This window comes from Sinohyriopsis cumingii, unplaced genomic scaffold (assembly GCF_028554795.1).
Source record: "Sinohyriopsis cumingii isolate HCF-2022 unplaced genomic scaffold, ASM2855479v2 utg001505l, whole genome shotgun sequence".
Taxonomy (NCBI): Eukaryota; Metazoa; Mollusca; class Bivalvia; order Unionida; family Unionidae; genus Sinohyriopsis; species Sinohyriopsis cumingii.
Genome location: NW_028316006.1, coordinates 737,996 through 757,009, shown reverse-complemented (window position 1 = coordinate 757,009; position 19,014 = coordinate 737,996). Strand labels below are relative to the sequence as shown.

The 19,014-nt window shown below is 35.8% G+C and overlaps 1 protein-coding gene and 2 pseudogenes across 2 annotated transcripts in view; 2 read left to right on the top strand and 1 right to left on the bottom strand.

The window, feature by feature from the left end:
* Nucleotides 1-19,014, top strand: part of LOC149772437 (uncharacterized) — a 170,414-nt gene that overhangs the window by 15,499 nt on the left and 135,901 nt on the right. For both annotated transcript variants that reach the window (XM_089947829.1, XM_089947828.1), the window contains exons 3-5: nt 1,709-2,008; nt 6,121-6,316; nt 18,711-18,886. In XM_089947829.1, coding sequence (XP_089803955.1) covers nt 1,709-2,008; nt 6,121-6,316; nt 18,711-18,886 — 672 coding nt within the window. The remainder of the gene's footprint in view (nt 1-1,708; nt 2,009-6,120; nt 6,317-18,710; nt 18,887-19,014) is intronic.
* On the top strand, nt 12,727-14,940 carry LOC149772439 (uncharacterized; annotated as a pseudogene).
* LOC149772438 (uncharacterized) lies at nt 15,291-17,161 on the bottom strand (annotated as a pseudogene).

Sequence of the window (19,014 nt, the reverse complement as noted above, 5' to 3'; positions counted from 1 at the left end):
GGGGTTTTCCAGGGTTCTTCCTCCACCAATTATACTGGCCCCCATGTATAGCCTATCTTGTACTGAAAAATGGCATTAAACCCTACAACAACAACAATAGTTCTGATGAACTTATAGATGAGTTTCTTCTTAGAGGGTGGCTAACTACTAGAAAGCTGACTGCATTGCAAGTAATGTTGCTGATATATTGGGCTAAATAAAAACATCATTGAAAGGAAAGTCTTCATTATCACAGTGTATCAACATGTGTGACACTTTCCATTAGCAGGACTGATGGTGAATTACAAATGTTTTATGCTGTGTATGTATGTGTGAATATATACGTTGTTCAGTGATTTCATTACAGCAGTCACGGGGCAATTGCAGTAATTTACTGGGCAACCAGTTTTTCAACAGTGGTTGCCTAGGGTCAATAATGGATTTTCCAAAATGTTCTACCGTTGGACCCACTTCTGTTGCCTTGGGCTCCCTTTACTACAGCTGTCACACAAGACTTACACAGAGCCAGTGTTCTGCAGCAGGAAATAAACACTTCCCATGGGTGGAGTGGATAGAAATTGTTCACAACACAAATTCACTAGGATTTTATTCACTTTTCTAGTACCCAAGGCCAATGGAAAGCTCTGGTAGTTACAGATTTGGGTTGTCACAACCAGCAGATTCGGCATCCAAGTATCCATGGAGACAATGAGATTGGTTGCAAATGCCATTCAGGAGTAAGATGTAATCATTGTAGCAGTGGAATACGTTGATGCAGATGGAATGGTCAATTCACCCTCAGTTTTCATTTAAATCTGCACTCAATTGGTCAACCTGTCGTGGACTTCTTTGCAATGAGGTGAAATGCCTGCTCCCATTATTCATCCCACTTATCCCAGATCCAAAAGCCTTGGTAGTTGACATCCTTTCCATAAACTAGAATGGTCTTGATGCACACATTTTTCTCTATGCCTCTCTTTCTCAGTGTCTTGCAGAAAAGAATGGAATCCAAGTGCATCTAGTGATCAGGTACATTTTGTCAGAGTAACATGTTACTCGATTAGTTTTCCAGTTAGTGAAAGTACAGACAGGTATTTTTTGTTATAGAGATGACATCGCCACCATTGTTTTCAGTTCTGAACATCTCTGTGCTCCACCATGATGGCAGTTGGGCATGTATTGTTACTCTTGCCCATCTATCCATCACATCTGGTTATGTCAAAAATTAAGTTTCTGCTTCATATCCTTTGAAGGTCATTATAAAGTTGAGCTTGCTGAGTTTCATTTATGCATTTTTCTGCAAAATTTTTATGTAGTTATGGCTTTTTCTTAATTTAAAGTTTGCCCTTGCATTGCTTTAGAATCATCTTGTTAACATTTGAATTCCCAGGCTTTTTCTTCACCAGTTATGTTGGCCACCATGTATAACTGTGCTGACCTATGTTGTTAAACCCACAACAACAAAATTTGGATGAATGGATGAAGATCTGATTTATTTGTGGGCTTAGTATTAAACCATCTAAGCCCAGTTAAAATGTTCACGTTTTTCCCTTCCCCCTCCCCCATCAAAACCTGATTGATCAGGTTGGCATGGCCCTACTGTGTAGGCGTGGCTGTTGTTTGACTTGAAATTTTAGCTTTACCTTTGCAGCGCAGTATTTTGTATTAATTTTTGAGTTTGAGAATCAAAAGGTAATTTTTTTTATTCAGCCAAAATTTTGTTTTTCAGGTTTTGAAGAAAAGTCAACGTGATGCAACACAGATACGGAAAACTGTTTATGAGAAATTCAAGCAGGAGGCAGTCAATGAAATTGAGGCTGCATTTCAGAAGTTTAAAATTGGGATTCTCCACTGTTCTAGTCAGGGAGAAAATGACGTCAGAGAACACTACTTAAAATTGAAGCCGGAGGTGGCCATGGTAGAAATAATGAAAAAATATCAGCTTATCAACACGTTTGACCAGCCTAATGACAGAAATGCAAAAAGGCAGCTTAAAATGAGGAGTCAGGCGGTAGAACAATTCATCACGGTGAGTATGCAGTAAAATATTGACCTTGAAATGCCGTAGCCACCAACTGACTCCCAGAATTAAAGTCATATTTAGATTTAGTCAGTTTTGAAAAATTGTCAGAGGCTTATCTTTTGTATTTCTGCATAGAAACCAAATTTCACTTATTTTGAGAAATTCCAAGTATGACTTTTCATTTTGGTGTTTTGAATTTATGTTAATTATTTTTACTTGGACTGTTTTGTGACTGTTTGGTACTAAATGTCTTGGCAGACCCAGGTCTACCTTGTCTGTTTTACTATTAATTTCAAGCAGATAATAAACCTAGATATACCTGGACATTATGATGGCTGCCATGGCAAATATACTGTATTTTCCATATATATTGGGACACAATAAAATAAATTTTTTTCCCTGTCCCAGAACTTATGGTGAAACTTCTTTACCAAGGTCATATTTCCCAAGACTTAAGAAATGAAATAAATTTGTATTGCATTTGTGCTCCCCCCACTGCACGTTGCAGTCAAATAGATAAACAAAACACTTATTTGATAATATAAAAAAGAAGCTAACTTTGTGTATGTAGTGTAGGCTTCCATACTGTAGCGTGTATCGCTTATGTCCAATAACACACAACACATTATGAACACTGAGAAACAAATTGTGTTTGGTTGTTCCCAGAGGTTTGAATATGTTATCCAACTGAAAAGTGAGTCCAGCAAAATCACAAACAAAAGGGAAATAAGGTCTGGTTGAACAAGAGTATGGCAGATCAGGGTCCACACTGCCTGTTTTACTAATGATTTCAAAGCACATAGTAAAACAAGATCTACCTGGGCATTACTCTATAGAGTATGGTTTATAATGTCCATTCAACTAGTGATGAATGTCATGGCAGATCAAAGTCAACACTGTCCACTCTACTAGTGATGATTGCCATGTCAGATCAAAGTCAACACTGTCCATTCTGCTAATAATGACTGCCATGGCAGATCAGAGTCAACACTGTCCATTCTACTAAGGATGACTGTCATGGCCGATCAAAGTCAACATTATACATTCTACTAAAGATGACTGTTTGCACTGTCCATTCTACTGATGATAACTGTCATCGCCGATCAAAGTCAGCACTGGCCATTCTACTAATGATGACTGTCATGGCCGATCAAAGTCAACACTGTCCATTCTACTGATGATTACTGACATGGCCAATCAAAGTCAACACTGTCCATTCTGCTGATGATTACTGACATGGCCAATCAAAGTCAACACTGTCCATTCTACTAATAATGACTGCCATGGCCGATCAGAGTCAACACTGTCCATTCTACTAAGGATGACTGTCATGGCCAATCAAAGTCAACACTGTCCATTCTACTGATGATTACTGACATGGCCAATCAAAGTCAACACTGTCCATTCTGCTGATGATTACTGACATGGCCAGTCAAAGTCAACACTGTCCATTCTGCTGATGATTACTGACATGGCCAATCAGAGTCAACACTGTCCATTCTACTAAGGATGACTGTCATGGCCAATCAAAGTCAACACTGTCCATTCTACTGATGATTACTGACATGGCCAATCAAAGTCAACACTGTCCATTCTACTGATGATGACTGTCATAGCAGATTGAAGTCAGCACTGTCCATTCTACTAATGATGACTGTCATGGCCGATCAGAGTCAACACTGTCCATTCTACTAAGGATGACTGTCATGGCCGATCAAAGTCAACACTGTCCATTATACTGATGATGACTTCTATGACAGATCAAAAGTTAACCCTGTCACTGACACAAAAAGTGCATAGTTTATCCCAATGCTGATTAACCTCAATTAAGTCTTGGTGTGTCACAAAATAACATGATTTTGAATTTAAAAACTTCTGATAATACCAGGTTTTGAGAAATTCAAATTCTCAAAAATGCATCGATGACAAATTGGATCGTGGGGTGGGATGGGGGTGGTAACACTTCTACAATAGTTAACTTCAAAGATATATCCTGTCATTTTGTTTTGAAAAAAATGTCCAGATTGGGGATGTTTTTGGAGTTTATATTTGCCATCAAAAAACCCGTCAACAATGATGAAAACAATTTATCCAGTAGAATGGACATTTGTTCCCATTGAAGGGACATTTTGGTAGCAAGCAAGGAAAATCTTAAGGGGTATTAACTGATTAGAGCATTGGTTTCAAATACAGACCTGGAAAATAAAAATTACTGACATCATTCTTGAAATGTGCTTAATTAATTATACTTTCACTATTTTGTGGACGTTATGTAAAATGAATAAAATACAGTCACACAAAAATACAGTCACACAAAAATATAAAGCTCAGTCACATTGTTTATAAAGAAACAACCAAAAATATGACTTTCTGACTTTTGACATTTGTGTTCTGTAAGGGCCAGAACAGTTTGATTTCGTTCTTTTTATCAATTGAATAATTTGACTTCAAATTTAAAATCTTGAAAAACATGAGCTATTAGACCCAGTTAATAACAGTAACTCACATTTGTTATTTGCCTATGTTAATTTGTACTCATTATGCTATGATGTCCATCCTTACATCTGTACATTCATTTATCCATTGAAATTTGTAACTGTTGTAGAGATTTTGTGAAACTTTGCCCAGGTAGGTATCAAGACTAGATTTGTCCCAGAACATACAGTAAATAACATTTTCTTCATCAGTTAATTTACAGTGGTCCAGTACATATGGTAATATGGAAACCCAATAAAATAATATTGTTACTTATATTTAATTTGTATTGTATGTTGTCCTTTGTCTATTTTTATGTGTTATGTCTATTTAATTTGTATTGTGAGACTGACCTTTGTCCATAATTGAGGGTAGGAGTTGGGTTTACATGTGTTATGAGGGTAAACATGTTTACCTATTTGAGTACTAGATGCAACCTCAATTCTGACCTTAGAATTTTCTAGAAACAAATTTTATTTACTACTGAATAGAAATTTCCATTAAGATGACCCTCATTCTGGTTCTCAAATTGTATCTTAGGTGTTCATGTTAAGGTTGATTATTTTAGAATTACTCATTCTATATCTTAACATCTTTCTTGGTGGAATTAATTTTAGTTGTGTTAAATTGAGAGGATTTAATTGATTCATTTAAATTATTTATTGGAATTAATAGGTGCTCATTGATTTAGGACTAAGTCACTATTTTGGAATTATTGTGGTGTGATGTGATTTTTGATTTTTAACGTAGCTTTAACACAGGAATTATTGTGAATTCATTCAAGGACATTTTGATTATAGCATTATGATACATCAAGACAGTTAGCACATTTGGGACTATTGGCACATCACCACACTCAAAATTGTAAGTAGGAATACCAAGGAATTCATTAAAAATACTGTATACTTCTGGACTTGTGATAGAACTTTTACGACTATTTCGGATTTAATTCACAATACTGTAAGTTATATGTAAGTTTTCACTTTGTGTTTTTGGAAAATTATTTGTGGAATCATTCAAAACTTGTTGGTTTTTGCTCTTTTCTGTTACTTAGTTTAAGACCATAGAGTCATAACAATATATTCTTGCAAGGCTTTTAGCAAGAGGATTTTTCTTTTTGAGTAAACACTTTGTAGTAACTTTTTCTGAAAAGGTAAATTATAGGTCATCCAAAAGTGATTTTCTTCGGGTCTCTGCACTTTAAAGAGTACCTTGTCAGAAAAGAATATATGTTATACAGGAATTTGTTTTGTATGGTAAGTTACTCTGCATTGGAGATGCAGTTAATTATGATTCTCACATGAGAGCTCATTCAAATACAGAGGCATGATTTCAGTTGAGTAACTTCTATTCTTTAGTCTTAGTCGGTATGTTTGGAATAATTGCTTTTTTTAAATCTTGGTAGATTGAAATGATTAAACCATTTGTTTATGAATTTTAATTGGAATGAGAATAAAATGATTTTATTTATCACCTGACAAAGACGTTCGTATTTATTAATTAGAACTAAAAAATAGTATTTTATTTTTCATAGTGCTTTATTTCACATGTTTAAGAAAGAAAAACATATTAATGAAGTTAAATAAATGATTCAAAATGCTAAGAATAATTCTCCAAAATTGATTGTTGTTTTCCCCATATAGACATTGAACGAAGACAAATTAGGCAAGATGCTCTTCCATCTGGCCATATGCCTAAGTGACACAGTCTTAGAAGAGGCAGCCCTGGAATACATCTCTTCCCAAACTGGAGGGGGGAAGGAGGAAGAGGAGGGAGAGTCCTCAAAAGAGGGTGATTCCAAAGCTAAAGTCCACAAACAAAAACAATCTCCAAAGAAAGGTTTGAATTGAAAGAAATGAAACCATTGTAAATGAAAATAGTTAAGTGTCATTACTATTGAGAGAATTTTTAGTAACTGCATATTAATGAACATTTTTTGGTGAATTTTGTGTGCCAAAAAGGCAATGTAATATATCATTGTCTGTGATACTCGTTTTAATAAGCATAGATAATATTTTCTGACAAAACTAGGATTGTCAAAACTGCAATTAGCAGAAACCACTGTTGACAATGAATCATAGCTACTAAAAATGTCATGTTTAATAACTTCTAGAAACCAATGGTAGAGGTTTTAATTGGTATTTATAGTATTATTATTTTTATTGCATGATGTAAACATTAAAAAAAATTATGGAAAGTTTTAAGCATACTAATACAGTGTGACCCTGCTATAACATGGTAGTTGGGAGCCATAAAACCTGATCGCGTTATATACCGAACCGTGTTATATGCAACCAAGTCAGTTATCTGAAAAAATTGTACCCCCCCCCCAAAAAAAAAAATGGGTGGGGGGTAATAAATGCGGGTGGTAAAATACGTGCTTCATCGGCACAGTTACCATCTTGAATTTATGCATATTAAATGAGAAATATACCTGTAGTGAAAACAGAGAAGACATAATATAATAGTTTACTTTATTTAGAGAACCATGAATTAGTACATATACATGAATCCTGTTTATATATAAATGTCTAATGTATAGCATGAATAGAGTATCAACACCGTGTACTCACCTGCGAACCTCATCATATACATTGAATCCACAATACAAGTGATTCCATTGAAAATATGCCCACACAGCTTTAAAATATTCATTAATTTTGTAACAGGTCATATTGGTCTGAATTCAGTGGAAAAACATAGCACAATCACGTAACGAATGATGAAGCACATTTACTTTAAAGTATGTTCCAAGTCAGTAAAAGTTAGTTTGCGTTTTAAGCCGCCATTGGCATAAACTTTTTCCCTACAAAAAGGAAACTTTCACAGCACAATTAACGTGTTCCAGTCACGTTGGAAAATGCAAAAGTCCATCAGATTCCATCACTTTTATTTAAGTTTAGTACTGACTGACTTTGAAGAAAGTTCTTTGCTGTTATTGAAAGATTGTAATTGGCTTTCTTTGATGAAGGGAGCATGCGCTATTGAAGTCACCGCTAAAGGACAGCTTTGGAGAACCAAACGAATGCCCATTTCTTATTGTGGCGGCAACATCAAATAATTGTATTGCATGATTGAGACTGGTATTTTTTCCATTTGCTGAGCATGTTTTCATAACAGTCAGTGCTTCAGAGGTAATCTGTTTCCTTTGAAATTTCAGCAAACTATTTTATCTAGGTACATTTTTAAAAAGGAATTGGCCGTCGTTTAGACTATTCTAGTTACTGTCCCTCCATACCTACTGAATAAACTAATAAGTAAAAAATTTTTTATTTGTTTTTACATTTGTGGTAGCACTGTGATGCTGCCTTCCACACATGCATCTAAAAATTAACAATGGGTCAACGGACAATAGAGACGTAGGTGTTCTGATGACAGGGATTATTACAGAAAATGTGAGCGTTCTGAAGAATTTAATTCTGAGTGAAACGAAGAGGAATTTTACTTACCATCCACATACAAATGTCAGTCTTTGTAAATATATTAATTACTAGTGAGTGGCCGAAAATCCGATGAAAGATAGATACGAGACAATGCCTCCAGAAATGTCAACAACAAAAAATCGTATATTTCACAACATACAGGACTCAGGCTAGATGTCAGGATAAGCGGATTATTACAATGCACTGTTTAGATGGTTTGTCAGTATGGACAAAGAATTTGTTTATGTAACAATAGATAAATTTCAGTGCATTTTATATCCAGTTTGCGGCTTCCTTTCATTGGGCCTCTGAATTTCTGTGCTCCAAACCAATGGTTGTATATAAAATTTTAAACAGCCAACAATGTCACCAACATATAAAAAAAGCCACATGGTATGTTTTGCAGCCAATAAGGAAAAACAATCCAAGTTTGCGACATTGGCGAAGACCTACGCGATCCCAGAATAAACTTTTATGCAGTTTTTTCTTCTTCTTACTTTTAAGAAGAAAAAAAAATACTTTTTCGTGTACGAGAAAAATGCATATAAAATTTCAGGAGCCAAGCCACGATCATCTTGTATTATTCATACGTGATCTCTTCCCCAAAATGATAAGCAACTTTTTACGTTTTTTCATACTTTTTAAGATTTTTTTTGTGCATAAGAAAAATACATGTATATGAAATTTCGGGAGCCATGCCACATCCGCGTTATATCCGAATTCGCGTTATAACGGAGCGCGCTATAGCGGGGTCACACCATATTGTGCAGTAATAGTTTTTAAGACTGTGAATGGTTTATAGGTCATGTGATTCAAGTATCGTTCCCAGACCACTTGATAGGGCATTTTTTCATGCACTTTACTGATGCATTCAGATAACAAATGCAGCAGGTTAATAATACCAAACTGGTGCCCAGAATGTGCATGTTAAATATCACCATATACTGTGTGATGAACCTTGAGAGATTTAAGACAGGGCGGCCTATGAGGAGGGCAGGGTGTTTCCCGGAGAGGGCATAGTATCACTAAGATAAGGCAGTGGCCTTCCTAAGTTAGTTGAGGGACAACAAAGATTTATTCAGTCGTATGGAGTGATTTTAGGTAGTATTTTGTCAGTGTATGTGTGTACTATATAGACATCTTTGTCATGCTGGATAGTATTTTGTCAGTTTGTGTACTATATAGAGATCTTTGTCATGCTGGATAGTGTGTTGTCAGTATATGTGTGTACGATATAGAGATCTTTATCATGCTGGATAGTATTTTGTCAGTATATGTGTGTACTGTATAGAGATCTTTGTCATGCTGGATAGCGTGTGTGTGTGATTTGGATTTTTAACGTTATTTAACAATTTTTCAATCATATCGCTACAGTGTCTGCAGTGTGTAACAGAACTGAAACTGAGTGGGCTTTGGACTAAATGAGTAACACAAACAAAATGTGTGTGAATGACAAGACTTGTGTATTGTACGATAAGATGATGGCACGAAATTAATAAATGAAACAATCTATGCAATACCCGACTTTCAAACACACCCTACACATTCACAAAAGAAAGAAATTTCTATATATATATGTCTAATGACAATGACGAGGATTGAGATGATGACACTGTGCTGAAATTACCAATGATAATGATGATGATAGTTTATATAACTGATATGCTATATTAAATTAAACAAAACAAAATATCATAGTTCCGACCCATGCACTTTGGATCAACTTCCCACTTTGAATGAAAAAAAACCCCACAGAATATCATAGTTCCACTTTGGCTCAACTTCCCAGATTCATACTGGCTCAACTTCACCCTCCACCAGTTTCAGTCTGGCTCAACTACACCCTCCACCAATTTCAGTCTGGCGCAACAACACCTCCCACCAATTTCAGTCTGGCACAACAACACCTCCCACCAGTTCCAGTCTGGTTCACCTACACCTCCCCCTCCACCAGTTTCAGCTACAAATAGATGAAACTGGTAGCGTATAATACGAAATACGCTATCACAAAATACTAAAAATATACTCAAATATATGTATATGAAATGAATAAACAAATGCCTATAGTTCATTACATTAGATCAATGTCCCTAATGGTTTATACAAACAAACAACAATACATTAAACCCGCACTCTACGTGTGATTTTCTACTCTGAGTCCTACACAGGAAAAAGAATAAATTCTAACAGTGAATTGTCCGTTAAACGTGGTTATTTTATCTATCAAAGCTTTATAAAATTTACGATAATAATAAAATAAGTATGTCATGAACACACTGAAAATCATAAATGTATAAGGGAATCAAAATTATTTTAACAGTGGTCACTTATCCTATGGCTGTAGTTTTGTGGTTCCAAACCGACACTCCGTGACAAGATCCTAGCAATGTTGTACCGCTTGTAGAAAAACCTTACTATTTATACTATATAAAAAAAACAACACATTCAAGACCCAAGGGTAAAGTACCTGTGCATGTCGAGAAACATGGGCATCATGCTACGAGTGACCTACAGCGAGATGTACTCATTCAGTAACTATGTCAGGGTAATAAAAACAAGCTGCTCTAGTTAACGCTGTACACGTCGACAAAAAGTCAAATATACATTGTCCTCGTTTAATGCAAAACCAAATTATTTTCTTGCCTTATTCCGTGACACAGTGTGACAGTTTATAGTGATGTCTAGCACTGAGGCATCATGCTGCAGACATGTAGCATGATATCCCACCCAGTCACATTATCCTGACACCAGTAGACCAATCCTAACACTAACATCTTAATGCTGAGTGCCAAGCAAGGCAGCTGTTAGTACCAATTTAGTAAGTCTTTGGTAGTCATGATGGATACTGTTTTGTCAGTTTATGTGTGTACTATATAGAGATCTTTGTCATGCTGGATAGTATTTTGTCAGTATATGTGTGTACTGTATAGAGATCTTTGTCTTGCTGGATAGTATTTTGTCAGTATATGTGTGTACTGTATAGAGATCTTTGTCTTGCTGGATAGTATTTTGTCAGTATATGTGTGTACTATATAGAGATCTTTGTCATGCTGGATAGTATTTTGTCAGTATATGTGTGTACTATATAGAGATCTTTGTCATGCTGGATAGTATTTTGTCATCATTGTCATGCTGGGAATGATTTTTATATGGTATTTTAACAGTGGATATTTGTACCATATCAAGGTTATTGTCATACTGAGAGTGATTTTAGATAGTATTTCAGACCTGCCAACCCTTCCAATTTTTTAGGGAGAATTTCCAAATCTGACTGTTCCTCCCATACTCATATTATTTTTTCTCCCGGAATAAAATTTGATTTGTGCCCCCCCCACCTCAAATAATCAGGAGAAAAATTAGAAACTCCCCAGTAAGTAAAACCAGAAGTGCACAGGAATTCTTTTTTAAAGCTGTTGCAAAGTTGAATCCTTAAGTTCAGTGACTGACCTGTCCTACAATGTCGAAAAGAAGGTGGGGGGGGGGGAATTGGGGATTTGGATGAAATTGGAAAAGTCTGAATAGTACAGACTTCTTCCAAGCATCTTATACCCTGGAGTTTCCATGCCTGACTCTTGAAAGTGATTCATATACATTGTTTTGCAAGATGTGCAATTTGAGTTTTGATAATCCACAAACAGACAGCTCAGGTACAAGAGCTTATCAAGCAGATTATGGCCATGTTCTGCAATGATAAACAAGGATATCAAATCTTTTGACTTTGGATACAACATGAAGAAGGATGAAGATGTAATGATTGACCAAGGAGCTCGTAGTTTCATGCAGAAATGTAGACTTCTTAAAGTAAAGGCTGGCTCATTCTTCAGTTCTGTAATAGTGATATATATATATATATATATATATATATATATATATATATATATATATATATATATATATATATATATATATATATATATAAAATATCATGTAGCTGCATACAGTGGTCCCCCTATTATATTGCCATGGGATTCTGATTCTGGCCATAAAGAGTGGGTGGCCACTGGTCAGGGGGGACGTTCACTAAGGGGACCACTGTATTTCCTTAAGCACGGAAATGTTTCAGACCTCTTCTTGGAAATGCAGTTGTAGCAGATTGGCAGAGAGGCCCTTTATCAGCTTGACAATGTAGGATTTGTTTCTGAAGCTTTGTCCACCCATTGTGCCAGCAGGAGCTTCGCTGGATCAGCTGCAGATGCAGTTGGATAAAGATTGGTGAGATCAGAAATGGCATGAGTCAGGCAAAATTTGGACTTTTTGCCAAAGTGATGAGCCAGTCCTTGCCATCACTCACAGCGATGCATCCTGTGAAAGAATATTCTTTTGTTTTGTTGGAAGAATAGGACTAACTTCAGGAACAGTATGAAAACTGAAACACAAGAAAGTCTTCTTGTTAACAACAAGGTATTGTTTGTATAGAGAGACAGCTGGACAAATTAATGCTTAAAAGATGCACAGGGGCAAAAACCATGACACTCATGGAGTACATGTAGCATTATTTGATGTTCTTGACTCTTAAGTTTTGTTGAATCTTTTAATTAAGTAATGTCATTTAACATTCTTTATACCTTTAAGATTGATGAAATCCTCCTTGCAATAATTAAAATCTCCTTGAAAATCTTCCTCGATGAGTATCATTGGGGTTGGGAGGTGTGGTATTTTGTTGTGTATATCATATAAGGGTCATAGTCATGATGGGAGTGACATTTAGATTTATTTTGTCATTTTATGTATGTACCATATAGGCCTTTTCAATAAGTTACTTACTTCCCTTAGATGGGGGCGCTATCATCACTTAATAAACTTCCGGGGGCTATGTTTATCGATTTTGATTACTTGCTACAATGAGCTATTTAAACGATGACGCTTTGGAAAGGTGTAAAATCCCGGAACTTAAATCTTACCTGAGACAGCATGGGCAGAATGTTAGTGGGAGAAAAGAAGAATTAGTCAAGCGAGCGAAGGGGATTAAAGCATTGGGCCTACAAGATGTAAATTGTGTTTCGTTAAACGATCAGCAGGGACACAATTCAAGGACAACCGAGAAACTGGTCACTCCTCTTGGTGAGAAAATGCCATTGCCGTCGTCATTGAATAATTGGACGAAAGATCTGTGTAACATTCCTAATTTTACAGATAATGACGTTTACAATTATTTAGTTTTGACAATGAAGGCAAAGCGACAGTTGAAGAGTGAAGTGTTTTTTCAAGATCAGCACATCCACAATGTTGAATTTAACAATGTTTCGGAGGAATGTTCACATTGTTACGTGAGATATCAAGTGATACCGTCACTACCAAACAGTGATAAGAAGGATTATACTGTATGGGTCAGTCTGTCCAAAGTCACTGGAAATGTGAATTCAGCAGATTGCAATTGTAAATATGGTAACTATTTCATTTTTATATATTTTGTCTTGTGATACTTGCTTTATTAACAGATTAATGTCAAGCCCGGATGCCACACAAATCTTTTTGTTAAAGAAAAAAGGACATAACTTTTCCTATCTTCTCAAACTGGCTTAAGATATAAATCTGCATATCCTGTACTTTTTGGTTATTTAAATATCCATGTTCCAGGTTTAAAAAATACCCAAATATATTGCTTAAAAATTCTAACAAGTGCATCATACTTCATTAATTATACTTAAAATAATAAATTGGAATAATAGAAAAAATATATGGCTATGCATTTACAACATACTCCACCCTACCCTACCCCTACTTAAATTTAATCACTTATTACAATATATATTTAATTATACATATATAACAGTGATGGACCTTGTACACCAGTTATTTTTCTTGACTTTGTTTTTTGCAGTCTGGGTGAAGCCTGCAATCACATTGGGGCAATGTTATATGCACTGATGGATATATCTGAAAAGAACAAAGATGGAACAAATGCTTCGACTTCTGCCAAATCAAAATGGAATAATCCGAGGAAACGACATCTTAGTCCAAAGAAATCAAAGGATCTCTCCTTTCGCCGCTCACCATATAATATTGAGGAGCCTTCATTAAAACCAACTGTTAATGTTGAAAGGTTTAGACAAAAGCTTTTAAAGCTAAACTCCAAAGCTGGATGGTTAACCAATTTTGAGAAGATCAAGGATGAAGAAGATAGCATACCAGCTCTCAACGACAACATTGTCTTCATGTTTTCTGATAAAACAGATTTATCTTCTGAAAGCGCCACAATTCATTTCCATAATCACTTCAGAAACATATCCTATTCTAAAGAACAATGTGTCAAAATAGAACTTGGAACGAGAGGTCAACATACTAACAATAGGTGGATGGAATACCACAAAGGGAGAACAACAAGTTCAAAGTTTGGCCAAGTGGTAATGCGTCAAGCAACTACTCAACCAGACAATTTAGTAAAAGTTATCATGGGCTATACATCATTTGATAACAAGTATGTCAAATGGGGTAGGGATCATGAACCTGTAGCCCAGAGAACTTACATAAATATCATGACACAATCTCATCCAGATCTTCATGTGACACCGTGTGGGCTTTATGTTAACACACTTTTTCCTCATTTAGGTGCAAGTCCATATGGAGTTGTTCATGATCCTTGTTGTCAAGATTCCTCAGGGTTACTGGAAATAAAGTGTCCAGCATCCGACAGATGGAAATTTAAATTTCCAAGTGAATGTGCTCAAGATTCAGATTTCTTTTGCACGTTTCTTTAGACCTCCATGGCAATGCAATCTTAAAAAGGAAGCATGCATATTATTTTCAAGTGCAAGGACAAATGGCCATTACGGGCAAGGATTGGTGTGATTTTGTGTTTTGGACTTTGAAGCAACCACCATCTATTCAATACATTCCATTCAGTTTAGAATTCTGGAATATTATGGTAGAAAAACTAAATTCTTTCTACTTGAAAGGAATTATTCCTGAAATGTACACAACACGTGTGCTTAGAGGTGTTTCTCTCTACCATTTGGTCAGTGATGATGAGAAAGAGAAATAAAGTGATTGTCAAATTAATGACATACGGTGACATTTCAAGTAATTTATCGATTCAATGAGATTGGAATAAAAAGTTACACAACAAAATGGACTGAAGAGTTTAATATTTTCTTTATTAAAACTGCAGTTGACATGTTTACTAAATGAGTTTACAATATGTGTTGTTATATAGGCAGGTGTTTTTAAAAGTCAAAATTATTGCCACAAAAATTTTGAAAGTAATGTCATGCATATGATCATAACAGACTGCTGTAATACATGTAAATTAAAGTGTTATAATACTAATTTGCTTTGCAATGTGGTGGCTGTAAATTTGTTAATCGTGTACGTATCTTCCATATCTTTGTTACTTGTTGTGACATATTTATAGGCATAACAGTTTTAAGAATATTAATTTTTTTGTCCGTCTCTCAACATGGATACGAAGATTTGCAATTGTTCGTGTTTGTTGCACTTCTCTTTTGGAGAACTTTTTTCTTTTGTTTAAGTGGAGGGATGATGAGATGGACACCTTTTGGGGTTGTGATGTCTGAAATAAGGAATCCTTTGTCTGCCATAATGGCATCTCCAGGTTCACACATGTCAACCAGGGCACTGTCTTTAGTAATTTGTTTGTCACTTGCACTCCCTGCCCACAAATCTGATACAAATGTTACAACCCCTGCTGGACTAATTCCAATTAGCCCTTTCCATGTCATGTGTGATTTGTAATCACTGTACATCAAAGATTTGTGCTGTACGGAACTAGGCGTTTCCGTGCGTAACTCTGTACAGTCAATTATCACCCTACAATTTGGATATTTTCCTTGAAACAAAGTGGCATATGTTCATCAACAGCACGTCTTGATGGCCATTGGATTAGAAAATCTAACTGTATATACAAATAATCAATCCACTTGTAAAAAATCATTCCACATGTCGGCGTTCCAATGTTAAATCGATCTGCTAAATCTTCCAGTAACAAGCCTAGTCTCAATCGCATCAAGACAAAGAATTCATCTATCAGATGCAACTGTCTTGGACGTCCCTTTCCACTTGTAGCACCATAACGAGCTGTCTGACTTGTAGCATCATCCTTAATTTCATTAAATAATGCCTTGAAAATAGCTGAATTTGGAACTCCGGTATAAAATATAAATTTTTGGTCATCATGTTCAATATCCTTAAATGTTAAAACGGGGGAATTAACCTGTATCCCGCAATCTACAGTTGTCACTTTGTTAACAGGTGTGCCATGTTCAGGTGACATTTCATTAAAATCACACTGAGTAGAAACATCTATCCTCAGTAGGGTATTGGTTTGTGTTGATTGGTTTTTAATATGACTGGCAGCAATATCATTTAAATTTATCGGTCCACAATAATCATGTAAATGTACAGAGATGTCCAGAGGTGATTCAGTTTTTGCAATAAATGGTTCTGAAATATCATTTGAATCATCCTCGTCATCACTCTGTTGTTCAGCAGTGTCACCTTGTTCCATATCTTCATTTAGTTGAAAGTCACTGTTGGCAAGTTCCAAGGTTTCACTCTCCAGATTCTGAAATTAAATAATTATACAAATATAAACATAATTTTTATAACAGTTAATTAATATTTACATATACATGTGTAGCATGCACATATTAAAAGTTGGTGCTGGTGTAAGTTACAGCATTTTCTTTAAGTACTGGATGGGTAGACAGTCAATGTTTATAGTGTAACTGTGCACCTGTAGATATTACGGTGCCAATGGCAACAGCAGATTTAAAGACAATACAACAGTTGATAAAGGTCATTACAACATCAAATTCAACTACAATGCAGTAGCAGACTACACACAAATGCATAACTTTTGTTATCTCTGAACATCTGTATGTAACACATCACAGAGAGGAGTACACTTAATAAGTTAAATATGGAATATGACTGTTAAAAAGCATACACAATGCTATTGATTACAGCTGATTAAAAACCACAGAATAACATCTCTTTTAAAATGGATGGAGCATAATAGTACTCAATGTAGCCACTTACCGACGTTTGAAACACCTTGTTTAGGAAAACTGAAGGCACTGGATGCTCTTTTGACGGCCCACTTCTATTCACAAAATGATCGGAACACATTTGACTTAGCTGTGTAAGTGAAATCTTTCCGTACTAGCCGTGACCGCTGAAGCCAAACTCTACGTAGTTTACATCTTGCAGGAAATCTGTGCAATGATATTGTTTTCCCATCTACTTCCTTCCCTCTGAAATTGCTACAAATGCAACAATACTTGTGGGTTTTTGCCAGAGGCATTCTTTGACAGCTGATAAATGGGTAGCCCACGGAAGTTGAAGCAGCAGCTAACGCATGCACAAAAGATACACTGAAGAGTTCCTACTAGGGGGAGACAACAACCCTTATTGAAAAGGCCTATAGGGGTTATAGTCATGCTGGGAGTGATTTTGAGTTTTGTCATTGTATGTTTATACCATGTAGGGGTCATAGTCATGCTGGGAGTGACATCTTTATCTATTTTTTCATTGTATGTGTGTACCATATAGGGGTCATGGTCATGCTGGGAGTGATTTTTAAATTTATTTTGTCATTGTATGTTTATGCCATATAGGGGTCATATTCATGCTGGGAGTGACATTTAGATTTATTTTGTCATTGTATGTGTGTAACATATAAGGGTCACAGTCATGCTGGGAGTGACATTTAGATTTATTTTGTCATTGTGTGTTTATTCCATATAGGGGTCATATTCATGCTGGGAGTGACATTTAGATTTATTTTGTCATTGTATGTGTGTAACATATAAGGGTCACAGTCATGCAGGGAGTGACATTTAGATTTATTTTGTCATTGTATGTGTGTAACATATAAGGGTCACAGTCATGCTGGGAGTGACATTTAGATTTATTTTGTCATTGTATGTGCAACATATAGGGGTCATAGTCATGCTGGGAGTGACATTTAGATTTATTTTGTCATTGTATGTGTGTAACATATAAGGGTCATAATCATGCGGGGAGTGACATTTAGATTTATTTTGTCATTGTATGTGCAACATATAGGGGTCATAGTCATGCTGGGAGTGATATTTAGATTTATTTTGTCATTGTATGTGTGTAACATATAAGGGTCACAGTCATGCAGGGAGTGACATTTAGATTTATTTTGTCATTGTATGTGTGTAACATATAAGGGTCACAGTCATGCTGGGAGTGACATTTAGATTTATTTTGTCATTGTATGTGCAACATATAGGGGTCATAGTCATGCTGGGAGTGACATTTAGATTTATTTTGTCATTGTATGTGCAACATATAGGGGTCATAGTCATGCTGGGAGTGACATTTAGATTTATTTTGTCCTTGTATGTGCAACATATAGGGGTCATAGTCATGCTGGGAGTGACATTTAGATTTATTTTGTCATTGTATGTGTGTAACATATAAGGGTCACAGTCATGCTGGGAGTGACATTTAGATTTATTTTGTCATTGTATGTGCAACATATAGGGGTCATAGTCATGCTGGGAGTGACATTTAGATTTATTTTGTCATTGTATGTGCAACATATAGGGGTCACAGTCATGCTGGGAGTGACATTTACATTTATTTTGTCATTGTATGTGCTACATATAAGGGTCACAGTCATGCTGGGAGTGACATTTAGATTTATTTTGTCATTGTATGTGCAACATATAGGGGTCAGTCTATTATTTATAATTTTAAAAATTATGAGATTCTGTACAATAGGCATCCATTTATTGTGTATTGGAAGTTATTCTCTGACCGACAAAAATTATGATGAATACGACAAAATCTGTTTACTGTTTCCAACTGGTTCTTTTCAGAACAAATCTTAGAGAACCTGAGAAAGTATTTGGACCGCTGCTTTTCTCATGGTACCCTGAATTTGTCACTATTGGACAGAATTGAAGAGAAGCTGGCTGAAGATTTTGATTTCCCAGCATTCACAGATCTGAAGCAAGGACGATTCCTACAATTTCTTCTGGCAGAAGTCAAGCAGGTAATTAGTATTTAACCCTGTGTTAGGCACATTCTAATGCAAACAGCAAAGAGGTGGATCTGCCATTCCATATAGAACCAACAGATCTGTTTAGGTGGATATGCCATTCCATATAGAACCAACAGATC